This window comes from Canis lupus, chromosome 1 (genome assembly GCF_048164855.1).
Source record: "Canis lupus baileyi chromosome 1, mCanLup2.hap1, whole genome shotgun sequence".
Classification (NCBI taxonomy): domain Eukaryota; kingdom Metazoa; phylum Chordata; class Mammalia; order Carnivora; family Canidae; genus Canis; species Canis lupus.
Genome location: NC_132838.1, coordinates 102,884,664 through 102,912,383, shown reverse-complemented (window position 1 = coordinate 102,912,383; position 27,720 = coordinate 102,884,664). Strand labels below are relative to the sequence as shown.

At 41.2% G+C, this 27,720-nt stretch overlaps 1 protein-coding gene across 1 annotated transcript in view; it reads left to right on the top strand.

Annotated features, from left to right (window-relative positions):
* The window catches only part of NLRP5 (NLR family pyrin domain containing 5), a 38,918-nt gene that overhangs the window by 1,612 nt on the left and 9,586 nt on the right, over positions 1–27,720 (top strand). The window contains exons 3-10 of the mRNA XM_072781069.1: positions 8,211–8,544; positions 11,482–11,559; positions 14,495–14,551; positions 16,958–16,966; positions 17,905–19,495; positions 20,706–20,876; positions 22,901–23,068; positions 27,549–27,719. Of these exons, the coding sequence (XP_072637170.1) occupies positions 8,211–8,544; positions 11,482–11,559; positions 14,495–14,551; positions 16,958–16,966; positions 17,905–19,495; positions 20,706–20,876; positions 22,901–23,068; positions 27,549–27,719 (2,579 nt within the window). The remainder of the gene's footprint in view (positions 1–8,210; positions 8,545–11,481; positions 11,560–14,494; positions 14,552–16,957; positions 16,967–17,904; positions 19,496–20,705; positions 20,877–22,900; positions 23,069–27,548; position 27,720) is intronic.

The following is a 27,720-nucleotide window of genomic DNA, read 5'->3' as shown; positions in this document are numbered from 1 at the left end:
CTACTCAGTTGGGTTTGATTATCAGCTCCCTCTCTGGGGTGTATTGGAAGAGGTGGAGCATTATGATCAGGTGTGCATTAGGACGCTTTTTCCTAACAGCTGTTCAATTTTACAGAACCTCAGCTTTCAACTCTGTAAAGCGAACGTAATAATACTCTTGGTATGTTGACATTACTTATGGGAAGTTCAAAGGAGTTGCTATGAGGTATCTAAGAACGGATTTAGGGAAGTACTCATTTAATTTTTTGGTTTGCGACTTGTAGTTTTACTTACTCTTTGCTCTGAACATATAAACTTTGTCAGTCATCTCATCCTAAAGATAATCTTCCTGAGACCACTGTGATTTTTGTGGATGTTTTTTACAACCTTGATTCTCTTGTTTATCTAATCCCTCTAGTGATTGCTTTGTGCCATATAGCAAATGTTGAATTCAAATTGTGTCTGTATCAGTGTTCAAGTATGGCAATCTGAAGTTCATTCTCTTTTCATTGAGCTTCCCATATTCATTTAATCATTTAACCAAACAGTTGGGAGATTTGGGGTGGGGGGTTATTTTGTTTGGTTTTCAATCCCTATGTATCCAGGTTGTTTTATGTTGGGAGGGAAAACTAGGAATTTTTTGTTTAAAATTGCAATTTCTCTGTGGTTAGGATGTAACTGTTTTTTAAGGATTTATCTATTTGAGAGATCACCCCTGAGCAGGAAGGAGGGGCAGGGAGAAGCAACTCCTCACTGAGCCTGGAGCCCCAAGAAGCGGGGGGGAGAGGCTCCATCCAAGGACCCTAGGATCGTGACCTGAAATCAAAGGCAGACACTTAACCGACTGAGCCATGCAGGCACCCCAGGATGTAACCTCTTTAGCATGTTCTTAGAAATAAGTATTTTTCCCTTTTTCCACCAATATGGTCAGTATTCTTCATAAATATTATATACGAATGTGCAGAAAAGTGGATGTTCTTTAAAGTAATCACATAAACTTCTCCCATTGTCAGTAATGTTTACCTGGCTCACTCTCTCCCTAGTCTTTTTTTTTTTTTTTTTTCTTTTTTGGCCCTTCATAGATGGGTTATGGTAAGAACTGTGTTGTTAAAATACATTTCTACTAGCTTCTAAAATTCTTTTTTTTGGGATCCCTGGGTGGCGCAGCGGTTTGGCGCCTGCCTTTGGCCCAGGGCGCGATCCTGGAGACCCGGGATCGAATCCCACGTCGGGCTCCCGGTGCATGGAGCCTGCTTCTCCTTCTGCCTATGTCTCTGCCTCTCTCTCTCTCTCTCTCTCTCTGTGTGTGTGACTATCATAAATAAATAAAAATTAAAAAATAAAATAAAATTCTTTTTTTTCTAAAATTATTTCTAATGGTGGTAGTATTTTGAAAATGCAAACCGTATGAGAAGGCATAAAGTGACAGGTTTAGGGTTTTTTAATGAGCTTTTTTGCAGAACTATCTTAGCAATCAGACTGTGGTGAGTCATGTCAATCAGAGCTTTAGTGACGTATCTACCTATTAGGTTACTGTCTACATGCTGATGGTCTTTTTTTAAAATAATTTATTTTTATTGGTGTTCAATTTGCCAACATACAGTGCGCATCCCGTCAAGTGCCCCCTTCAGTGCCCGTCACCCATTCACCCCCACCCCCCCGGCCCTCCTCTCCTTCCACCACCCCTAGTCCGTTTCCCAGAGTTAGGAGTCTTTATGTTCTGTCTCCCTTTCTGATATTTCCCACACACTTCTTCTCCCTTCCCTTATATTCCCTTTCACTATTATTTATATTCCCCAAATGAATGAGAACATATAATGTTTGTCCTTCTCCGATTGACTTACTTCACTCAGCATAATACCCTCCAGTTCCATCCACGTTGAAGCAAATGGTGGGTATTTGTCATTTCTAATGGCTGCGTAATATTCCATTGTATACATAAACCACATCTTCTTTATCCATTCATCTTTCGATGGACATCGAGGCTGCTTCCACAGTTTGGCTATTGTGGACATTGCTGCTATAAACATTGGGATGCAGGTGTCCTGGCGTTTCATTGCATCTGTATCTTTGGGGTAAATCCCCAGCAGTGCAATTACTGGGTCGTAGGGCAGGTCTATTTTTAACTCTTTGAGGAACCTCCACACAGTTCTCCAGAGTGGCTGCACCAGTTCACATTCCCACCAACAGTGTAAGAGGGTTCCCTTTTCTCCGCATCCTCTCTAACATAACATTTGTGGTTTCCTGCCTTGTTAATTTTCCCCATTCTCACGGGTGTGAGGTGGTATCTCATTGTGGTTTTGATTTGTATTTCCCTGATGGCAAGTGATGCAGAGCATTTTCTCATATGCATGTTGGCCATGTCTATGTCTTCCTCTGTGAGATTTCTGCTCATGTCTTTGGCCCATTTCATGATTGGATTGTTTGTTTCTTTGCTGTTGAGTTTAATAAGTTCTTTATAGATCTTGGAAACTAGCCCTTTATCTGATACGTCATTTGCAAATATCTTCTCCCATTCTGTAGGTTGTCTTTTGGTTTTGTTGACTGTATCCTTTGCTGTGCAAAAACTTCTTATCTTGATGAAGTCCCAATAGTTCATTTTTGCTTTTGCTTCTTTTGCCTTCGTGGATGTATCTTGCAAGAAGTTACTGTGGCCGAGTTCAAAAAGGGTGTTGCCTGTGTTCTCCTCTAGGATTTTGATGGAATCTTGTCTCACATTTAGATGTTTCATCCATTTTGAGTTTATCTTTGTGTATGGTGTAAGAGTTGTCTAGTTTCATTCTTCTGCATGTGGATGTCCAATTTTCCCAGCACCATTTATTGAAGAGACTGTCTTCCAGTGGATAGTCTTTCCTCCTTTATCGAATATTAGTTGACCATAAAGTTGAGGGTCCACTTCTGGATTCTCTATTCTGTTCCACTGATCTATGTGTCTGTTTTTGTGCCAGTACCACACTGTTTTGATGACCACAGCTTTGTAGTACAACCTGAAATCTGGCATTGTGATGCCCCCAGCTATGGTTTTCTTTTTTAAAATTCCCCTGGCTATTCGGAGTCTTTTCTGATTCCACACAAATCTTAAAACGATTTGTTCTAACTCTCTGAAGAAAGTCCATAGTATTTTGATAGGGATTGCATTAAACGTGTAAATTGCCCTGGGTAGCATGGACATTTTCACAATGTTAATTCTTCCAATCCGTGAGCATGGAATATTTTTCCATCTCTTTGTGTCTTCCTCAATCTCTTTCAGAAGTGTTCTGTAGTTTTTAGGGTATAGATCCTTTACCTCTTTGGTTAGGTTTATTCCTAGGTATCTTATGCTTTTGGGTGCAATTGTAAATGGCATTGACTCCTTAATTTCTCTTTCTTCAGTCTCATTGTTAGTGTATATAAATACCACTGACTTCTGGGCATTGATTTTTGTATCCTGCCACGCTGCCAAATTGCTGTATGAGTTCTAGCAATCTTGGGGTGGAGGCTTTTGGGTTTTCTATGTAGAGTATCATGTCAGCTGATGGTCAGTTTTGGCTGACCTCTGGGGGCTTATGTCTTAAGTGCTCCTTCCCCATGATAGTGACAAATGCTTTGTGGTTGACTTGTCTTAATTTAGGACATTTTGCAAGAAGTCATTTTTGCAAAGGCTATAAAGCCATGTTAGTGAAGTCCTGTCTAAGCTGCAAAACAGGATGTCAGTGCTGTTTTAGCTGTCCTGAATCCCACATTTACTTGTTGGGGAACCCTGGCCCTGACTACCGAACTGTCCACCTAATTCCTAACACTTCCCATGATCCGGTGAGATTACCCTCCCCAGCACAACGCACTTTCTGCTCATCCCCCAAAATCCTGTGTGTGGATTGTGTTAATGTCCTACAGACCAGGGCACCATTTTGTGCTGACTGAGCATTTTTAAGGATGCAGAAAGCTTAATTGCTTAAATTAACCCACCTGTTATGGATCAGTGGTCTTTGGTCTTGCTGTTACAAGCCTTTGTCTACTAACATTTGCATTTAAAAAATAAAAATCAAAAAATGCACAGATCTTGCCAAATTGTCCCCCCAGAGAGATGGCTCAAGTTTATACTTCCACCAAAAATGTAGGAGTACCTTTTTCCTACACTGTATGGAAGCAGTGCAATGATGAAACATTATGGGCACTGCCATAACGTCAAACATGGGACAACATTGAAATTTTTATTGATCATATTATACCATTGATTTCAAGTACATTTAAAAGCCATATCCAGTTTTTTAAGCTATTCATATCCTTTGCTCATTTTTAATAAATTGAGCTATTGATCATTTCCACTGACCAGAGAGCACTCTCTATAGAAACACATGACAATGGTTTCTTTGTCATGTGTTTCATATTTATTTATACCAGTTCATTTCTTAGATGAGCTTTAAAATGGCTTTTTTCACTGAGTGTCATAGGTAATTGATGAATTATTGAAAACTACATCTGAAACTAATATGTTGGCTAACTGAATTTAAAATAACCAAGTGGCTTTTTGGTGGGGGGGGGGTAGGGAGGTAAGTGAGTTGAATGAATTTTTGTCATCTTATTTGTCTTATTTTTACTCTTAAGAACTTCTGTTCCATCTGCAAATTATTTTGTTTTAGGAATTCACAAACCTATACATTTTAAGATGTAGCATAACTTGTACTGTCTTAGACCTTAGGAAACCATAACCTCTCATGGAGGTCCCCACCTAGCTGAGACATCAATGAAGTAATTTTCCCCAAAAATGTTCTTATCCATTTTTGGCTGCTTCTAAGAACTTTAATGAGTGTCTATTACCATAAATATATCAGAACTTCTGGGGTGATATATTGATGACTTTCAGAAGTGGTATTCTGAAAATATACAGTCTGTCTTTTCCCATCAAGGGTTTTATCATGAACATGCTAAAGCTTTCAAAACAGACACTTCACTTTCCTAAATAATACTCGTTTTTATCTCTGTAGCTAATCTGATGGTTCATTGTTTCCTGACTGGCTATTAAGATTAGGATGAGGTTCTAGTGCTCCTTCAATAGCACATACACTAAAAATAGGATTAGGGTGGGGATTTATATCTCGGATTGAATACCAACTCAATTCAATGATATGATTTATGGTGGTTTTTCAACCCACCTGCAATGGTTACTATTTTACCTTTCTTTGCCACTTTTATACTTCCGTAGCAAAGCAATTGGATAAAGAAAGGAGAATATAGTAAATGCTAGGGGAGAGTAGAAAACTGAGGAGAAATGCTCAATCTCCCTCCCTGGGAATCAGTGAACTGCATGCCACCTGAGAGCCAAATCCAGCCCATCACCTGTTTTATTGGAAACAGCTTTCCCACTTATCTATCGTCAATGGCAGCCAAACTGAGTGATTGAGACCGAGAGCTAATGGCCCACAAAGCCAAAAAGAGCCAGCCCTTTGCAGAAAGTCTGCTGACTTCTGCTCTGACTTTTTAGGTTTCACCAATAATATTTGCTGGAGCTTTTACTAGCAGAAAATAGTTTGAAGGATGTCTAGTTCTAGTTTGCAAAGTGTGTCTTCATACTACTTATGCATTTACGAGACCATGTGATTTTTGCTGCTTAATTGCTTAATTTTTCTGGGAATGTGGAACTCTGTTGTTAAACTAACATTATCGCTCAGTTTCATCAGGATTGAGCTTCGTTCGCCTATGTTTGGCTCTTTGTCTCTACTCTGCCCTAAATAGAATCTGTTTTCGAGTGCATGTGTGTGGTGGGTTTTTTATCCTTTTTCCAAATCCTAATTCTCACTACTCATGCTCACCCCTTTATAGAATAAAGCCTTTCTACTAGGGGATGATAGTTGATTTCCCCAAATAAAGGAGTGTTTTCCTCATGCCACAAAATACTGGTAAAAATTGATTACAGTGTAAAGAGATGCTACAAATATTTCAAACCTGAGGTTGCTCAGATATGCGAAGAGTGGTACAAACACAAATGAAACTTCCTTAGTAAAAACTGTAGGATATTGGGCATCTGTTGGCCACCCATATCTTTGGAGAAATGTCTGTTCAGGTCTTCTGCCATTTTTTAATTGGATTATTTGGAATTTTTTTGTGTTGAGTTGTATCAGTTCTTTATATATTTTGGATACTAACCCTTTATCTGATGTCATTTTCAAATATCTTCTCCATTCCTAGGTTAGTCTTTTAGTTTTGCTGATTGTTTCCTTTGCTGTGCAGAAACTTAACTATACTGAAATTAAAATTTAAAACAAACTGTAGGCATTTATTCTGTCTATAGAACTAAGGTTTCTGTTCCAGACTAGGAAAGGGAGTGATTACTAATCACTCTTATAAAGGTTTTAATTGTGTGAATAACAAACATAGTAGCACAAAAAAAAATTTTCCCCAGAAGGTAAGTAGGTTAATAGAAATCTTGCCTCATTTGACAAAATCAGGAATTCCAAAGACTGGATTAGAGTAGCCTTAAGTGTCCTATGTCCTAATCTCTAGACATTCTGAAATTACCAAAGGATAAAGCTATTTTAGCCTCACTCACATGCACAAATAAACAATTAAATCCTAAATCTAACTGCCCTGAGCAGTTGTTAACATATACTACTTTGTTGGGGACGTCTTGTTCCCAGCATGGGATAATTAGAGCAGATGGTACTCAGGATTTCAGCGCATGCTCTTGGCTGGTCCTTATGCTGACTCCCCACTTGTGTCACTTCACAGAAACACCCAGGAATATGGGTACCAATTCCTATCTTCCAGGGGAGACAGTAACCACTCTGAGGCTGTTACTTGCCCCAGGAGACACCTCATGAATGTCATGGAAGCAGAAATTAAAGTTGGAGCTCTCACTTCATCTGGGAGCCTGTACTCATAATCACAGAAGTATACACTTTTTAAAAAAATATTCATGAGAGACAGCAAGAGAGAGGGGTACAGAGACACAGGCAGAGGGAGAAGCAGGCTCCATGCAGGGATCCCGATGTGGGACTTGATCCTAGGACTCCAGGATCATGCCCTGGGCCGAAGGCAGGCGCTAAACCGCCGAGCCACCCAGGGATCCCCCAAGTAATCACACTCTTAACATCTAATTACCTACATGGACTCTTCCTCATCTTTATGGAGATATGAACAAATTAAAATTATATATCTAAGTTATCTAATGTTTTAATACAGTATACATTGTACAATAATCACCAAAATCAAACTGATTAACCTATCCATCACCTGTGTGTGGTGAGAACATTTAAGATCTAATCTCAGCAAATTTCTATTCTACAATACAGCACTGGTATCTATCATTACCATGATGTGCATTAGATTCCCCAGGACTTATTCACCCTGTAGCTGGAAGTTTGCCCTCTGCAAACCACCACATTTCCCCCACACCCAGCTGCTGGCAACCACCTCTCTACTCTGCTTCTGTGAGTTCTGCTTTCTTTCTTTCTTAAGATTTTATTTGCCATCACAAGCAGGGAGAGTGGCTGACAGAAGGAAAGGAATAAGTAGGCTCCCCACTGAGCAAGGAGCCCGATGCACACTTGATCCCAGGAGCTGAAGGCAGATGCTTCACTGACTGAGCCACCCAGGCACCCTGAGTCCTACTTCCTTAGATGCTTCCTCTGTGCCAGCTGACCCTTCAGACTTGGCACACGAATATACAGATCTAGTCAAGTCCATTAGCTGCCCTCTGCCACAATATTATCATTAGCAATTCATCGTAGCAGAACTCTCTCTGGGATATAAAGGGAAAATTGGAGAATGCAAGAGGGGAAAACCTGTATTAGCTTCTCTAGGCAGCTGGTCAATTCATGATAATGGTCTGAGGGGTGCTACCTCTGAACTGTTTTTGAGAGGCACTTCCCATAAATCGGGCATTTGTGATAACCTATCTCCTGTATACTGAGGAAAAGCTTGTGCCCATGTAGGCCACTTCATCTCTGAAAGCAGTGTTTGAAATACTCAAGAAATCTAAATTGTCACAATGGCATCTCTATGTCCCCCTCTTCCACCAGCACAGAGCCCTTCTGAGTTTCCTTCCATGTATTTTACAATCTTCAATTTCTTTAACCTCTCTCACACAGTAAATTGAAATAATCTTAGCAACCCCTCCCTTAAAATTACATGTAGAAAACAGCAGGTGGAGGGACAGAGAGGAACTAATTACCAGGAACCAGTGTGTGGGTCAAAGGAGCAAAGAGCAGATGCCCTTATTCTTTCACAGGCACCATTTGCTCCATATTTTAAAGAATCCACTCTTCCATCAAAACTCGAGCCCTCAGCCTTGTACTAAGATGAGAGAAGCCAAATTACCCTGTTTTTCCAACTACGGACTGCAGTGGTATTTCAAGCAGCTAAGCAAGGAAGAGTTTCAGACATTTAAGGAATTGCTCATGGAAAAAGCTTCAGAATTGGCAGTGTGCTCCTTTCCATGGGTTGAAGTGAGCAACGCCAATGTGGAACATCTAGCCTCCCTCTTGCATGAGCATTATAAAGAATCTCTTGCCTGGAAAATATCCATTCACATCTTTGAAGAGATGAACCTGTCCACGCTCTCTGAGAAGGCAAGGAAAGAAATGAAAAGTGAGTAAGATTGGGGGCAAATATGGGGGTGGGAAAGAAGGGAGGTGACTTCAAGTTTACATGGGAATGGGGAAGTTATCCTTGTTCCCTAGTTGGGTCCACTTCCATGGCATGAGTCTGAAATGTGAGAAGTCACTTGTTTGTTTTCCTTCCTGGCTGGAAATTAGAGTAGTCTCCAGCCTGTGGAACAGTGAAGGAGAAGAAATGAGTAGATGGACCCTCTACCTGGACAAAATTTCATTGAAGTTTGCAGACAGAATTTGGAGTCATAAGTGCTAAGCTTGAGCTCTGGACTTCAACTTGTTCTATGTGTGACTTTGGGCAAATCCCTTTTTACTCTGACCCTCGGATCCATATCTTAGAACAGTAACTGTGATGCTTACCTGTGCTGTTGCAGAGGTTCAGTAAAATAATGTATATAAAGTGGTTAACAAAACTTCATTCGTTTATTGAGAATACTATGGTGGTTGTATGGTGGGTGTCTCCCATATTTCTCACCCCAGCTCAAGGAACCCTTCTAAAGACTGACCTGGGGAAGTAAGAGCCGCGGGTGGGGAACATGTCGATTCAGAGCTCGGCAGGAAGTGGGACTGGTGCATGGCGGATGCAGTCATGAAGATAGGCACTGGTTTTGGATTAGGACTTGTTTTCTCACTTACCTTCTTTAAAGAAGAATGTGGCCATTAGCCTTTGGTTCTGGCATGGGATTGGGAATGGCCTACTCCAACTGTCAGCATGATTTCCAGGCTCCATATCTTCTACATGGAAAATATGTCAAAGAGCAGGAGCAGTGACTTACACCTGAGAACATCCTAGTGGGAGGAAAAGAAAAATCCTGTTTATTACTCAGGAATACTGAAGTACCCTGGAGTAAGCTGACATTCTTCTGTAACAATGTTATCAGTAATGCTTTAAACTCCAGAACATTGTTTATGTATTTGAAATGAAGTCTGTTTCTTTTTTAAAAATTTTTTTTATTTATTTATGATAGAGAGAGAGAGCCCCACGTGGGATTCGATCCTGGGTCTCTAGGATTGCGCCCTGGGCCAAAGGCAGGCGCCAAACCGCTGCGCCACCCAGGGATCCCCCGAAGTCTGTTTCTTGTTTTGTATTTTCTCTCTGGAAATTGCAAGGAGGTGGTCTTAAAGGAAATAAAAATAGGCAGCCCCCCCCCCCAAAAAAAGACTGATCTTGTCAGACTGCCGGTGTCCCTATTATAGCAATGTACTCAGATCAAATTGGGTATGTGATGAGCTTAGGGTAAGTAGGAGAAAGGTAGTGTGGGGAAAATAGCTCTCTTTTATCAGGAGAAATTCTCCTGTTCAACTGTGGACAGAAAATTTAGAGTCCCAAGGGTGAGCAGTCAGACTGGCCCCAAAGACTACAGGTATGACATTCCTAGATGTAACTCAGCATCTACAGCTGCAAGGGACCATAAGAGAAGCCATCTCTTCTGAGCTTTTTTTTTTTTTTTAAAAAAAAAAAAAAAAAAAAAAACCTGTATGGGGAACATGTTGATATTACTCACAGGAAATGAGGGTTATAAAATTAAAATGATAGCTGATATTTACTGAGTCAGTACTCTAGGTGAGGTACTATGTTGAAACTGCTGCAATGAAGTCCCAAACCCAGCCAATGAAATAGGTTCCCTACGGCAGAACTAAAACAGAGGCTCTACCAAGTTATAAAACTTAACCAAGTTCATGAGCTAGTGGGTGACAAAGATGAGATTCACTATTTAACATATATTTACATTTTCATGGGTAATGTACCAAAGATTTCTAGCTCCCAGTGCAGAAGGGAAGAGGGATTGATGGCAATTTTCTTTTTAAATGGTGTAGATAAACAATTTCCTCTTTAAGTGGTCCCTATTCCAGACCAGAGTGAAGACTAGACTCCCTTTCTAGAAGAAGTGAAGTTCAATCGAACAAATATTAAACAAAGAAGCTAGCCATGCTAACTGGACATGGTAGAGAATAACATGATGAGCAGCAGAAATAGCTTTATGAAGGCTTTTAGCAGAGAGTATGGTTAGACCATGGAGAACAGGAGGGAACAAGTCAAGAGATTTTTTTTGGGGGGGGGGGGACTACAAAGCCAACAACACAGAATCTTAATAACTTTAATAGAAAAGGATAAACAATTCATTTAAAAAGGGGTGGGGGATAAAAATAATCTAGTTGGCATTTCAGCATTGTTGCTGAAGTGCTGTGTGGTCCAGAAAGAGTCTTGAGTAGAAGTGAAAAGACAAGCTATGAAGCCATTCTAGTATCCCACGGAGAAATAGAGGTGTCTTGGGCCAGGGTGGCAGTGGCCATTAGAAATGTAATTGGAATAGGTTTCAAAAGCAGACACAACAGTTTTATAGGACTTAATGCAGAGAGAGGATAGACCATCAGCGATGGCGCCCGTGATTCTGGCATGAAAAACTGGGTGGATGAGGTTCTACTATCTCACCCCAGGAAATACAGGAAGAAATGTTTTGCAACAACTAGACGAGAGAAAGAATGATTAGTGTTAGAACTCATGAGTTGAACACCTCTATTTGGATAATTCACAGGCCTCTAGTGAGTACTTAACTAGTTGAAGTTCCAAGAAAGGCACTGAGAATGACTCTTGAAAATGAACTCCTGATAACTGTAATATACTGCCTCGTCATGTGAATTACCCAAGGTCATATAGCAAAAATGGGACTAGAATTTACCAGTTCAAGCTCCAAGCACACTTTATGACAAATCTTTGCTGCTTCTCTGTACTGATGGTACTGGAGGATCTGACTCTACTCTCTCCATTATCAGCTAGTCATGGAATTAACTGTGCGATCCTGAGGCTTTCTTGATTCCCCTCAGTAATTTGGCCAGGAGATGTTCTCATCCCTAGTCTCAGTAACTGTTACGCCTTTATTGAGACTAATATGTCCTCTCCTTGTTTTTGCAGAATATTCACTGACTGAAATACCAGAAAATTCTACACCAAAGAAGAATGACCAAGAACCAAACATGAAAGAAGGGCCAGGTCAGTGTGAATGCGTTGGAAAAATGGATGTGTTGAAAGCCACATGGGACTAGTTAGTGACATGTCCAGGACTGGAACTTGACACCTGATAATCCAGTGTTCTTTCTAGTTTAGCATCCTGTTGTTAGCTGGTTGTATGGGTTCTGAGTACCTAGTAATCAGTCTTTCTTATTCTAAGTCCAAGAGAGTTCTGTGATCTTAAAGCTTTCTTACAACTTTGGGTTCCCATCTTCAGTTTGGGCATCTTCAAGACCTTAAAACTTATACTTCAGTGGAAGAAAAGGGAGAGCAACAAAAGGGGTCAAAGCAGTGAAGCCAAAACATAGAAGGAAAGATGTAGGTTTGCATAGTCGGCATGCATTCCCCACTGTTACTCACGCTACCGCTTGTATATTGCTAATCTTCCGGCATGGGCATTGACCATGAAGTCTAATACCTCAAAAGAATCAGGGTCAACTTTGTGTTGGGCAGCTTGGTCCAGGCTGTGGATAGGATATTTTCTTTCTCTACTTTCCAGGCTATTTCAAAACTAAAGTCTGAAATAGCCAAACTGTGGAAGAAGCCTTGGTGTCCATCGAAAGATGAATGGATAAAGATGTGGTCTATATATACAATGGAATATTACTCAGCCATTAGAAACAACAAATACCCACCATTTGCTTCAATGTGGATAGAACTGGAGGGTATTATGCTGAGTAAAGTAAATCAATTGGAGAAGGACAAATATTATATGGTCTCATTCATTTGGGGAATATAAAAAATAGTGAAAGGGAATAAAGGGGAAAGGAGAGAAAATGAGTGGGAAATATCAGAGAGAGCGACAGAACATGAGAGACTCCTAAGTCTGGGAAATGAACAAGGGGTAGTGGAAGGGGAGGTGGGCGGGAAGATGGGGTGACTGGGTGACGGGCACTGAGGGGGGCACTTGACAGGATGAACACTGGGTGTTATGCTTTATGTTGGTAAATCAAACTCCAATAAAAAATATACAAAAAAATAAAGTCTGAGAAATTGATGAGTCAGTCTCATACTACCAGAAGTTATAAATTGTTCCAATTTTAATGTAAATGTGGGCTTAGCGGGGTAGTCCTATATATCATCTTTCCGTGGATACAATTATGTCTTATGCATTTATAGATCACTAAATAGGAATGTAGCAAAGGTATGAAATAAAGACACTGCCCGGCTAATCTTGGTAGTAGGACCAAAACTGACAACAGCAGGGGTCTTACCCTGCCACATTGGGGAAACTCCTCTAAATTACCATTGTACACAAGAACTACCACTTGTAGAGACCTTATGGGTCAAGCATAGTGCCATATGCTTTAATCTCCTAAATCTCTGGTGTGATGAGCACTGGGTACTATACTATATGTTGGGTAATTGAATTAAAGAAAAAAAGAATAATCTCAGAAATCTCATCAGGATCCTGTGTGGTAGTAACTGTAATTCCAATTGTCCAGCAACAAAACAGATCCAGAGGCTAAAGAATATGCCCAAACCCTATGGGTGTAGACACACTAAGCACTGCTTTATCTGTATGCCAGAAGTTTTGGGATGTTGTTAAATCCTCACATTATGTCTTGTGGCCCATCTTGGAGAAAGTTACATGTGCGTTCCAGGAGACCATGCATTTTTGTGTTATTGGTGTTATTGGTTTTCTATATCTGTTTTCAATATTTTCTATTTCAGTAAATGGCACTGTTATCCACTGGGTTATTCATTCCAAAAGCCTAGTCCCTTTTTAATCTGACTTAGACTTTTTCTTTCTCTACTTTCCATCCAATGAATCAAAATCCTATAGCTCTACATCTAAAGTATGACCCATTTCTATGCTTTTCTATCCATATCCTGTATGCAAGAATCATTACCTTTGAAGCTCTTATCTGTTTCTGCTCTGCTTATATGCAATCCATTTGCCACACAATAACCAAAGTGATCTTTTAGAAATTTACATCTAATAACTTCTTTGCTTCAAAATGCTTAAGTCGTTTTCTGTTATATTTTTGTTCATTTATTGTTCATTTATTGTATTATTTTTTTTAATTTGCAACAAACACCACCTTATGACTATTCCTTAAATACCATAAGGTCATTCTCACATCCCCTAAGTCAAATATGTACTTAGTCATGTTAAGGAACTAATTTTTATTTTTTATTTATTTATTTATTTTAATAATAAATTTCTTTTTTTTATTGGTGTTCAATTTGCCAACATACAGGATAACACCCAGTACTCATCCCGTCAAGTGCCCACTTCAGTTTCTGTCACCCATTCACACCTACCCCCCGCCCTCCTCCCTTTCTACCACCCCTAGGTCGTTTCCCAGAGTTAGGAGTCTTTATGTTCTGTCTCCCTTTCTGATATTTTCTACCCATTTCTTCTCCCTTCCCTTATATTCCCTTTCACTATTATTTATATTCCCCAAATGAATGAGAACTAATTTTTAATAAGCAGACACCATGGTTATTCTTGATAAGTTGTACACACCAGAGGCTGTGCTGTTTCTCTACCAAAACACCCAATTTTATCTTCAAAGCAACTCCACAACATAAGAACCATTATCCCAGTTTTATAGATGAACATACAGAAGCCTGTAAACTCAGCAAGTTAACTAAGACCTCACAAGCAGAAAGCGACAGAATTCCCACTTAAATCCTGTGTCTAACTCCAGACCCTTGGTTCTTATCCACCACGTTCTATCCCTCATTTTAATGACTGCCTAAAGGTCTCCAAAGAATTAAAAGCAAAAATGAGACCAGAACCTCATATCTTCTGACTTTTGAATCAAGTGCTCATTTTATAGTTAATCTCTCTAGCTGAGCCAGCGACTGCCATGTTTCAAACTGGTCCTGAGATGTGGGTCTGTACCATCTCTGATTCACATACTCCTATATGAGTGGGGGAGTTTATTCTTCCCTCTCTTCTTTACAGAAATTTCTCAAGCTATAGAACAAGATGGTGCCAGAGCAGCAGAGACAAAAGAACAAGGTAAAGAAAACTGATTCACTTTGTTTTTTTTCATCCTGGAATAGAACTTGGTGAAAACCAGTCTATGGAGTTTGCCTGGCAGAGGAGTCCACTGCCCCTTTGCTAATCCACATTTGTCTCTGATGCATCAGCCTCTTCCCCAAGAGCTCCTAGAATCATCACCAAGGACAGAGTCATGTATGCTCACTGTGATCATCTACAGTCACTGGGTATGAAGATAAATTCCAAAGACCTGTGATTCCAGTGAACTTGGGCATCAAGCACAAGCTCATTTGATAGGCACTAAATATAGAGATGAGTAGTCAAGCACTTTGTTCAAAATTACTTGGCTAGTGGTGATCTTTTTTTCTCCATTCTGTCAACCTTTGTTTCGTGAATACGTACCATTTAAAGAACTGTGACAGGAACACAGTGGTAAAATATCTATATATGGCCATGTAGAATTATATGTTAACTAAAAATACAAAATGAAGATGAGATACCAGGTGCCATGATTATATGACATGGCAAACAGCCTGTCAAGGAGGTGACAGTAGGCTTTCCTGAGGAATATTACTTGTGTCTTTTTTATTGAGCTATAATTCATGTTCCAAAAAGCTCACCCTTTTAAAGTGTACAGTGGGGTTTTTTTTGTATGTTCACATAGTTATGCAACTATCATCATTCTCTTATTCTCTTCCCAAATAAGAAATTCCAAATTTTTCTCTTCCTGAAAGAAATTCAAAACCCATTATCACTTTACATCTCTAATTCCCCAAGCCTATGCAACCACTAATAGACTTTCTGCCTCTACAAATTGGCCTAATCTGGACTTTTATATATGGATGATAGATAGATGATAGATAGATGGCATCCTACAAATGTGGCCTTTCATGACTGGCTCCTTTCATTTAGTATAATGTTCATCCATGTTGTAGCGCATACCAGCACTTGGCTCATTTCTACTATCCTATTGTGTAGATAGACCACATTTTCTTTATCTGTGCATCAGACAATGGACATTTAGGCTCTCTCTGCTCTCTGGCTATCATGAATAATGCCACTATGAACATTCATGTACAAGGAAGTGCTGATGGACAGAAGTGCTTTGATTTCATTTTTTAAAAATTTTATTTATTCATGAGAGACAGAGAGAGAGAGGTAGAGACATAGTCAGAGGGAGAAGCAGGCTCCAGGCAGTGAGCTCGATGTGGGACTTGATCCAAGAACTCCAGGATCTCACCCTAAGCTGCAGGCAGACGCTCAACCACTGAGCCACCCAGGCATCCCTAGTGCTTTGATTTCTGAGATATTTAATACAAGTTGGTGTTTGGGGTTTCAGAGGGGGAAAAAAGGTTCAGGAATGCTTCCTGCCCTTCTAATTAGACAACCTGAAGGATGGTGATGCCCAGAGTCAGTGATTTATGTGCCTTTCAAGCTAGGCTTTTATTCTACCTCTACGACCCAACCTATGTTAGCCTTAGGTGTGTTATGTAATCTTTCACTGGACAAAAGCTTGAAGACCTAGTGGTTGCCAGAATTGTCCATTTTCATTTGGGATGAGTAATAATAAATGCCAGTATTAACGACCTCTCAAGAATAATTGCCACAGACCAGGTGCTGTTCTCCACATCTTACAACTATGCTGTGGCATCCTACAGCAGTCTCATAGGGGAGGTATTAATATCCCCATTTTGTAGATGAACAAACCACCATTGAGGGCGAGATGGGGCTAAAATTAGGCTTATGGAGAAAGCAATAAGCAAACATCAGTTCAAAGGAAGTTCATGAAGAGAAACTTTTGTAATTATCACTTATAGGAAATGTATAAGAAGGAGTTTCTGGTTGGAGGTAAAACATGAGTTTTTGATGCATTGAATTTGAGGTTCCTGTGACATGTTAAGGTGATGAGTTTGACACATGAGCCTGGGACCTTGGGAAAGAAGTCAGCACCACAGACAGAGATTTGAAACTCTTGGTCACAGGTGTGACACTTGAGTCCGTGGGAGGAGAAGTGGCCAAGGAAGACCTGAATTCAACTGCAGGCTTACCTTTCTGGGGCTGCCTTACCTCTCTGAAAACCCACAGCCCAGGAACATAGTCTGTCCTTTGAGGGTAATGTATTGGTTTGAGCTCAGCAAAAAGAAGTTGTTCATATCTCAAGATCTTCTTCCTGTGGTTTTGATACAGGTCTCTTAATATCTGTCTCTGATACAGGATAATGGAGTTTAAGATTTAGAACTTCTCTGTAGAGATTTTATGTACAGATAGCAATTGCCTTATACACAAGAGAATCTTGCTGACTTTTAAAATATATATATATTAATAGTACTACCAGCAAATGTAAGGACCCAGGATTGGAGGGTTGGGTTTTTTTTTTCCCCCATATTATTGAGTACCTAGCAGATGTCAGAGATTATTGAAGAGAGGCTGGAGGTATGGAGGTAAAGTGCTTTCATAGGACTTAAATCACAATCTAGGAACTAGACAATAATATGCATAAAAGAATTACTGTTTATGACAAGTGCTATGATTAAAATAATGTGAAAGAATTATGGTTTGTAATGACGATAGTGGCTATTGATCATTTTTGCTAGGCCCCATGCTAATGAATTTTGAAGGCACATTCTCCCTTAAAGGTTTATGGCAACACTTTAAGATATGATGTTAATCCCATCTCAGAGACAGGGAAACTGAGGCTCAACTGACCCTGTACAGTAGAACTTGGAATTTCAAGTAGGATCTGGCTGACTTAAAAGGCCAGGATTGCCTTTTTATGCAGAGCTGGATTCCCCATGACTGGAGGTGTTTCTCCACAGCAGCCTAGAGATGCCCACCTGTCCTGCAAGCCTAGAATTCAGGGCCACAGTGCACACATCCTCAGCTTCCCTAAGCCTATCTGTCTTTCAGAGACCACATAGGAGTGTTTGTTATATATTATTCATTTAACAAATACTGGAGTGTCCACAGAGTGCCAGGCATTATCATAAATAATGAAGACATGACAGTAAATAACAAAGTCCCTGCATAGTCTACTGAGGGGAGTAGGATAGTAAGCCAAAAAAAATGTAATGTGTCAAGTAGGTAGTAAATGCTGAGAATAAAGATCAGGCTAAAGTGACAAATACTTATTTTGTAGGATATTCATAAGCATTGCGGAAGTGACCTTTGAAGGATGGAACTTGTTATCAGTACATTGCTAGGAAGGAACAAAAGAACCATGTGGGTAGCCTGTCTGACTTAGGATCCTCTGATTCTACATCCAGGATTTGGGGTTTGTTCTGTTTGGGTTTTTTTCCCTAAATTCCAGACTTTCTTCAAACATTGTCTCCTGTTTTTCTTCTCCCTTCCCCTGTCCAACTTGGGCCGTGGAGGTAACACATGGAACTACAAGGACTATGTGATGACAAAATTTGCTACAAAGTTAGATGAATACCATGGTTCTGAAAACTTTGCCTCAGACTATCCAGAAATGCAAACATTGCTTGGTGCTTTTAATCCAGACCAGAGGGGCTTCCAGCCTCGCACTGTGGTTTTGCACGGAAAATCAGGAATTGGGAAATCAGATTTGGCCAGAAGGGTCCTGCTGTCCTGGGCACAGGGTAAACTCTACCAGGGCATGTTTTCCTATGTCTTCTTCCTCGGTGCCAGAGAAATGCATTGCATGAAGGAGGGCAGTTTTGCAGAGTTGATTTCCAGGGAATGGCCAGACTACCAGGTCCCAATGATGGATATCATGTCCCAACCAGAAAGGCTCTTGTTTGTTGTTGATGGCTTTGATGACCTGGACTTTGCCTTCAAAGACAATGACCCGAATCTCTGTGAAGACTGGACAGACAAACAACCCACATCTGTTCTGATGCATAGTCTGCTGAAGAAAGTCTTGCTCCCGGAGTCCTCCCTGATGATCACTGTCAGAGACACGGGCATAGAGAAGTTAAAATCCATGCTCACATCCCCCCGTTACCTATTAGTCAGGGGCATCTCAGTGGAGAAAAGGATTCAGTTGCTTTGTCAGCACACAAAGAATGAGCATCTAAAGACACAAGTCTTGCATTCAGTGGTAGACAACCATCTGCTATTTGAGGAGTGCCAGGCTCCCATCTTGGGGTCACTCATCTGTGAGGCTCTGAATCTGCAGGAGGCATCAGGAAAGAGCCTTCCCCCTACCTGCCAAACTCTCACGGGCTTGTATGCCACTTTTGTGTTCCATCAGCTCACTCCACGAGATGCATCCCGGCGCTGTCTCAACCAGGAAGAGAGGGCCATCTTGAAGAACCTGTGCCTAATGGCTATGCGGGGAGTGTGGAATAGGAAGTTTGTGTTTTACAGAGATGACCTGAGTGTTCACAGGCTCAGGAAGTCGGAGCTCTCTGCTCTGTTTCAGACAAACATCCTCCTCCAAGATGGCAGCCATGAAAGGTGCTACACGTTCCTGCATGTCAGCCTCCAAGACTTCTGTGCTGCCCTGTACTATATTCTAGAAGGACTAGAAACGGAGTGGGATCCCTACCCTGTGTTCATGGAGAACATGAGGAGTTTGGTGGAGCTCAAACAGATCAGCTCCAATGCCCACTTGTTCCAGATGAAGCGTTTCTTGTTTGGCCTCATGAGCAAAGAGGTGATGGGAGCCCTAGAGGTCCTGCTTGGATGTCCTGTCCCCCTGGTGATGAAGCAGGGGCTTCTGTGCTGGATCTCTTTACTGGGTCAGCAGGCCAGCACTGCCACCCCACCAGACTCCCTAGATGCCTTCCACTGTCTTTTTGAGACTCAGGATGATGAATTTGTTCTCTTGGCATTGAACAGCTTCCAGGAAGTGTGGCTTCCAATAAACCGGCGTATGGACTTGATGGTGTCCTCTTTCTGCCTTCAGCGTTGCCAGTATTTGCAGAAAATTCGGATGGATGTCTGTGAAAGCTTCTTAAAGGATGAATTCACTGAGGCACATCCCCTAGCTCCCCAAGGGTGAGTCCTTTACCTCTGTCATTTTATTCTTTTTTCTTCCCGTCTTTATGGAGTTATAATCAAATAAAAACTACGTATTTAAGATGTACAACTTGGTAAAAACAATCCCCACGATTAAGCTAATTAGCATATCCATCACCTCACCTACACCTCACATTTTCGTGTGTGTTGCTAGTACTTAAGACCTATCCTTCTAGCAAATCATAAATATACGATACAGGATTGTTAACTGCAATCACATTGCTGTACATTAGATAACCATCTTGAGTAACTGAAACTCTGTACCCTTTGACCAACATTGCTGCTTTCCTGCTTCCCAGCCACGGGCAAACCACTGTCTTCTGCCTCCATGAGTTGGCCTATTTTAGATTCTGTGAGATCATATGCGTCTTCGTGTTACTGGCTTATTTCACTTAGTATAATGTCCTTTAGGTTCATTCATGCTGTTTCAAATGGCAGGATTTCCTTATTTTTAAAGCTGAGTATGGGCAGCCCGGGTGGCTCAGTGGTTTAGTGCTGCCTTCATCCCAGGGTGTGATCCTGGAGACCCAGGATCGAGTCCCATGTCAGGCTCCCTGCATGGAGCCTGTTTCTCCCTCTGTGTCTTTGCCTCCGTGTGTGTGTGTGTGTGTGTGTGTGTGTGTGTGTGTGTCTCATGAATAAATAAATAAAATCTTTTTAAAAAGAAAGCTGAGTAATATTTGCTGACATGTGTGTGTCACATTTTCCTTATTCACGCTTTAGCCATCAGTGGACACTTAGGTTGTTTCCATATCTTGGCTGTTGTGAATGACAGTGCACACATCTCTTCAGGATCCTGATTTCAGTTCTTTTGTATAAATGCAATTATTAGATCCTGTGGTAGCCCTATTTTTAATTTTTTGAGGAACTTCCATACTGTTTTCTATAGTGGCTGCACCATTTTACATTCAAGGGAGAGCTAGAATTGCAAGGCAAACCTGATCCAAGAGCTGGTGGCTCTATATCATCTTCATACATTCCCCCTGGCATAAAAAAAAATATTCAGGAGACAAGGTGGGTGTGAGAGTGCACAGTCCCAGCACAAAGCGACAATATTAAATTGTCCGGAGAACCTCTAAAGCCATCCCTATCTTGCCATAATAGACTTATTTTTCTCTTCTGACACTGCTACGGCAGTTGCTTCTGTTAAACTCCATCCTGTGGAAGTGTTTTTCCTTCTCCAATATAGGATGCCGATTAAGACCCTTGCTGATGAGTGGTGGGAAAGTCTCTGCTTGGTGCTTAGCACCCACCCGAGTCTGCAGCAGCTCGACCTGAGTGGCAGCACCCTGAATGAATGGGCCATGAAGACCCTCTGCATCAAGCTGAGACAGCCAACCTGTAAAATACAGAATCTGATGTAAGGCTGCCCTGGTACATGCCCCTTTGCATGGCTATGTTACCACGGTCCTCTCCCAACTATGAGAAAATATCCATCTAAGCATTTGGAATCAGAGGGGATAAGTGCTGTGGAAGATACAGGAGATAAATTCCCAAAAGCATGCAATAGGGAGTAACCAAAGACCCTGTGAAGGGATTATTGAGGTGGGTTCATTTACTCTAGGTATTGAAGGATGAATAGGAGTGCTAGCAGGGTTTTACTCTGGGTATTGAAGGATGAATAGGAGTGCTAGTAGGGGCAAAGGTAAGGGGGGCTCATTACAGGCAAATGGGTAGAGCATGAAGCCATTGCAAGATCAAAGTGCTAGACTTTGGCTTTAAATCAGTTCTTAATGCTTTCTGGTTCATTAACGTAACAAATATTTGAATTCACAGTAGGTGCCTGGGTCTGTGAGAGACCTCAGGAGTAGATGAAGGGCTAGTTCTGCAGACAAAGCTTCTATTCTGGACTCTTTCCTACAAGACCAAGAGAGAAGCACATGTGACACCCAAGACTAGGGCAAGTCAACTTCTCCATGCAAACATCTTCCCTTTCTTGCCACTTCCATCTCCTAAGTAGTTTTCATAAGCTGCACCGTGCCAGGGAGCCTGGCAAGGCCAGAGTCTTTGCAATGTTCTGTTCTCCTCCATCCTGCCCCAAACCCCTCTGTCGGCTTTACCTTAGCATTTCCCCCCAGGAACCCCCCTTCCCATCAGCTGTCCCTGCTCTCAGCTCCTGCTACACAGTGAGGAAACTGAGTCTGTGTCATCACTATATCGTAATACAGCAGTAAGGCATCATAATGGTCACAAGATTCGGACATTGTAAGGGTTTTAAGTAAATTCTCTAATGCCTCTTCAACTTCCTAAACTTCCTATTTCCCTAATTAGCTTTCACATCTCCTAAACTTTCCATGCCATTATATCTATATATTGGCAAATAACTTTTTTTTCCATCCAAGTGGTGTTACATTATACACAGTCTTCTGACATTTGACTTTCTTCAGCCTGAACTTAACCACATCTGTTTATAGTTCTGTTTTTTTTTTTTTTTTTTTTTTTTTTTTTAGTTCTGTTATTTTTTTTTAAGTAATCTCTACACTCAGCATTGGGCTCAAACTCATGACCCCTGAGATCAAGAGTTGCATGCCTGGGGCATCTGGGTGGCTCAGTGGTTGAGTATCTGTCTTTGGCTTAGGCCATGATCCCTGGATCCTGGGATGGAGTCCTGCATCAGGCTTCCCACAGGGAGCCTGCTTCTCCTTCTGCCCATGTCTCTGCCTCTCTCTCTCTCTGTGTCCCTCATGAATAAATAAATATATTTTTAAAAAGTTGCATGCTCTTCAGAATGAGCCAGCCAGGTGCCCCTATAACTCTGTTCTTAATGGACTGACCATATTTCATTCTCCAGCATAACTTTCTTATTCAGCTCTTTAAGTGTCTCCCCATAAGATCAGGCTCTATGAGAATATGTAGCATCAGTGTCACTTAATACTATTTCCAGTGCCTGATGCATCATAGATGCTCAAGTATTTGTTGCTTTAAAATTAAATAACTGTAGAGTGTCTGGCTGGCTCAGTTGGTGGAGCATGCAACTCTTGATCTCGGGGTCATGGGTTTGAGCCCCCATGTTGGGTGTAAAGATCACTTTCAAAATTTTTAAAAATCTTTAAATAAATGGGGGATCCCTGGGTGGTGCAGCGGTTTGGCGCCTGCCTTTGGCCCAGGGCGCGATCCTGGAGACCCGGGATCAAATCCCACGTCAGGCTCCCGGTGCATGGAGCCTGCTTCTCCCTCTGCCTATGTCCCTGCCTCTCTCTCTCTCTCTCTCTCTCTCTCTCTCTCTGTATGACTATCATAAATAAATAAAAATTTTTAAAAATCTTTAAATAAATGCAAATAGTGAAAATAAGAGATTTGGGATGGGAGAAGAGGGGAAAAGAAAAAACTGGGATACAGCTATCACCTGTGTCTCATGCATATTTTCTGCTTTCTCTTGTGTAGATTTAAAGGTGCACAGGTTACCCTGGGTCTTCGTCATCTCTGGATGACTCTCATCACCAACCGCAATATTAAATGCCTTAACTTGGAAAGCACTCACCTAAAGGATGAAGATCTGATGATGGTGTGTGAAGCATTAAGACACCCAAACTGCTTGCTGGAATCTCTGAGGTATGTTCTGCTTATGGCTTTTATGGCTTTGGTTTTTCCTTTCTTGTCTTTCCTTTTTAAAGAATTGTTCACAGCAAGTTGCAAATGTATCAGAGAAGAGGACAATCTGGAGATGGTGGTGGTGGTTGTACAGCAGCGTGTATGTACTTCATGCCACCCTTCTGGGTACTTATAAATGATCAAGGTGGTAAACTTTGTTATGCATATTTTACTACAAAAAAAGTAAATTTCAAAAAGGTATTCAAATTGGCAAAGAAGAAGTCAAACTCTCCCTCTCCACAGATGACATAATACTGTATGTAGAATACCCAAAAGACTCCACCCCAAGATTGCTAGAACTCATACAGCAATTCGGCAATATGGCAGGATACAAAATCAATGCCCAGAAATCAGTAGCATTTCTATACACTAACAATGAGACTGAAGAAAGAGAAATTAAGGAGTCAATGCCATTTACAATTGCACCCAGAACCATAAGATACCTAGGAATAGACCTAACTAAAGAGGTAAAGGATCTATACCCTAAAAACTACAGAACACTTCTGAAAGAGATTGAGGAAGACACAAAGAGATGGAAAAATATTCCATGCCTATGGTTGGAGGAATTAATATTGTGAAAATGTCTATGCTACCCAGGGCAATTTACACATTCAATGCAATCTCTATCAAAATATCATGGACTTTCTTCAAAGAGTTGGAACAAATCACCTTAAGATTTGTGTGAAATCAGAAAAGACCCTGAATAGTCAGGAAAATATTGAAAAAGAGAACCAGAGCCAGGGGCATCACAATGCTGGATTTCAAGTTATACTACAAAGCTGTGGTCATCAAGACAGTGTGGTCCTGGCACAAAAACAGACACATAAATCAATGAAACAGAATAGAGAACCCAGAAATGGGCCCTCAACTCTATGGTCAACTAATATTCGACAAAGCAGGAAAGACTATCCACTGGAAAAAGGACAGTCTCTTCAATAAATGGTGCTGGGAAAATTGGACAACCACGTGCAGAAGAATGAAACTGGACCGTTCCCTTACACCATACACAAAGATAAACTCAAAATGGATGAAATACTAAATGTGAGACAAGAATCCATCAAAATAAAAAACAAACAAAAAAGAATCCATCAAAATCCTAGAGGAGAACACAGGCAACACCCTTCTTGAACTTGGCCACAACAACTTCTTGCAAGAAACATCTATGAAGGCAAGGGAAACAAAAGCAAAAGTGAACTATTGGGACTTCATCAAGATAAGAAGCTACTGCACAGCAAAAGAAACAGTCAACAAAACTAAAAGACAACCTACAGAATGGGAGAAGATATTTGCAAATGACATATCAGATAAAGGGCTAGTATCTAAGATCTATAAAGAACTTGTTAAACTCAACAGCAAAGAAACAATCCAGTCATGAAATGGGCAGAAGACATGAACAGAAATTTCACAGAGGAAGACATAGACATGACAACAAGCACATGAGAAAATGCTCTGCACCACTTGCCATCAGGGAAATACAAATAAAAACCACAAGGGGTAGTGGAAAGGGAGGTGGGCGGTGGATTGGGGTGACTGAGTGATGGGCACTGAGCGGAGGGCACTTGGCGGGATGAGCACTGAGTGTTATGCTAAATGTTGGCAAATTGAACTCCAATAAAAAAATTTAAAAACACACACAATGAGATATCACCTCACACCAGTGAGAATGGGGAAAATTAACAAGACGGGAACCAAGAAACGTTGGAGAGGATGTGAGGAAAGGGGAACCCTCTTGCACTGTTGATGGGAATGTGAACTGGTACAGCCACTCTGGAAAATTGTGTGGAGGTTCCTCAAAGAGTTAAAAATAGACCTGCCCTACAACCCAGCAATTGCACTGCTGGGGATTTACCCCAAATATACAGATGCAGTGAAAAGCCAAGACACCTGCACCCCAATGTTTATAGCAGTAATGTCCACAATAGCCAAACTGTGGATGGAGCCTCAGTGTCCATCGAAAGATGAATGGATAAAGAAGATGTGGTCTATGTATACAATGGAATATTACTCAGCCATTAGAAATGACAAATACCCATCATTTGCTTCGACACGGATGGAACTGGAGGGTATTATGCTGAGTGAAGTAAGTCAATCGGAGAAGGACAAACATTATTTGGTTTCACTCATATGGGGAATATAAAACATAGTGAAAGGGATTATAGGGAAAGGAGAGAAAATGGGGAAAATCAGAGAGGATGACAGAACATGAGAGACTCCTAACTCTGGGAAACGAATAAGGGGTAGTGGAAGGGGAGGTGGGCAGGGGGAATGGAGTGACTGGGTGATGGGCACTTGATGGGATGAGCACTGGGTGTTACTATATGTTGACAAATCGAACTCCAATAATGGAGTGTAATGGACAGTATATGTAACTATAGTATAGTGTCAAACTGTGGACACTAACCAACATGTGGATGTCCTCCTGTGTCGTTTATCACATGTGCAGGTTCATAAAAGCATGCCATCCCCAAGATCCAGAAGTGCCACCACTCTGTTCCCTTTTCCAGCCACACCATCCCTAATCACTGAAAGTAACTGAGGTTTCCCATCTCCATAATTTTGTCATGTGGACAATGCTTTATCAGTGGAATCACACAGTATGTCACTACCCTCAGATTGGCTTGTTTCCCTTTTTATTTTTTTTAAGATTTTATTTATCTGACAGTACAAAAAGGGGAGCAGCAGGCAGAGGGAGAAGGAGAAGCAGGCTCCCCAGTGATCAAGGAGCCTGACTCAAGGCCCGACTTGAGCCAAAGGCAGATGCTTAACCTACTCAACCACCCAGGTGCCCCTCTCTATTTTTTTTAATTTGTATTTTTTGAGAGAGCACAGCAGGAATGGGGGGAAGTGAGGGAAAGGGAGAGAATCTTAAGCAGAGTCCATGCTTAGTGTGGAGCCTGACATGGAGCTCAATCTCATGACCCTAAGGGCATGACCTGAGCCAAAGAGTCAGATGCTTAACAAACTGAGCCACCCAGACACCATGAGATTGGCGGTTTTCAATCAGCAAATGCCCTCAGATCTATCATCTGTCCTGTTCTGTGTATCACATTCATTTTTAGTGCTGAGTACTATTCAATAGGACGGATACACCACATTTGGTATAGCCATTCACCTGTCCAGGGATGTTTTGGTCCTTTCCAGTTTGGGGCTATTACCACAGTTCTGTAGATCCTAAGCATGTGTTTTGCCAATTAGATTAACTTGGGCTAAAGACACTGCTACTGGATGCTTTTGGTATGCTGAGACAGAGAAACATGAGCTCTGTTTTAAGCTTTAATTGACACACAGCAACTGTGGAAGAGTATTTTGCTTTGCACCACATGAATATTTTTGCTCTGTAACCTGTGAGCTGCCATCCCAAGCCAGGTGCCTACCCTCATCGAGATGACAAGATGACTTTCTAGAGAACAAAACAAATACCATATGGCCTCACATACGGAATTAAAAAAAAAAAAAGCTGAACTCATGCCTGGGTGGCTCAATTGGTTAAGCATCTGCCTTCAGCTCAGGTCATGGTCCCAGGGCCCTGGGGATTGAGCCCCACGTCAGGCTCCCGGCTCAGTGAGGAGCCTGCTCCTCCCTTTCTATCTGCTTCCCTCCCCGCTGCTCCTTGCTTGTGATCTCACTCTCTGTCTCTCTCATTCTCTCTGTCTCTCAAAATTTTTAAAAAGCTAAACTCAAAAACAGTAAAATGGTGGTTATCTGGGACTAGAGGAGTGGGGGAAAATAGAAATATACTGTTGAAAGGTACAAACTTGCAACTAGTAGGTAAATAGATCCTGGAGACCTAGCACACAGTATATATATAGACAAAGATACTGTGTTACAAAACTCAAACTTGCTAAGAAACTAGATCTTAATTATTCCCACCACAAAAAAGAAATAATTATGTGACCCAATAGAGGTGCTTGAGAATACTACAATGGCGATCATACTGCAGTATATAAATGTTTCAAATCAATGTGCTTATACCTTAAATGTATACAGTTTATAGGTCAGATATATTTCAAGTTTTTAAGTGCAAATGTGTGAAATATTGGCTGGTGATCATTGTTATGCATAAAATAATGCTGGAGACCATTGCTACGCACAAAATAACGCTGGAGGAACACATGTACAAGGGAAATTCATGCCTTGTTTTTAGGCAGATAGGGATTTGGGTAAAATGGGGGTGGGGCAGGCACAGTTAGGTAAGGTTTTGAGACTGGCTAACTCAGAAGAGGGGATGTTCCAGAGACTTAAATGAAAAACTGAACCACATAAAGATATGGGGCTGGGGATGAGGAGGGATGTTACAAACAGAACAACTAGCAAATGCTCAGACCTTGAGCCTGGAGCAGTGTCCAGAAATCAGCAAAAGGGCCAGAGTAGCTGGAGCACAGGGAAATGGGTTGCTCTGGGGAAGAGAGGAGAATGTATTTCACATTGTTTATCTCTGCAGGTTGGATCACTGTGGACTAACCCCAGCTTGTTGCCTGGTGATCTCCCAAATCCTTGTTACATCCATCAGCCTAAAATCTCTCAGCCTGGTAGGAAATAAGGTGACAAACCAGGGCATAAAGCCTCTCTGTGACGCCTTGACAGCCTCACAGTGCACGCTGCAGAAAATGATG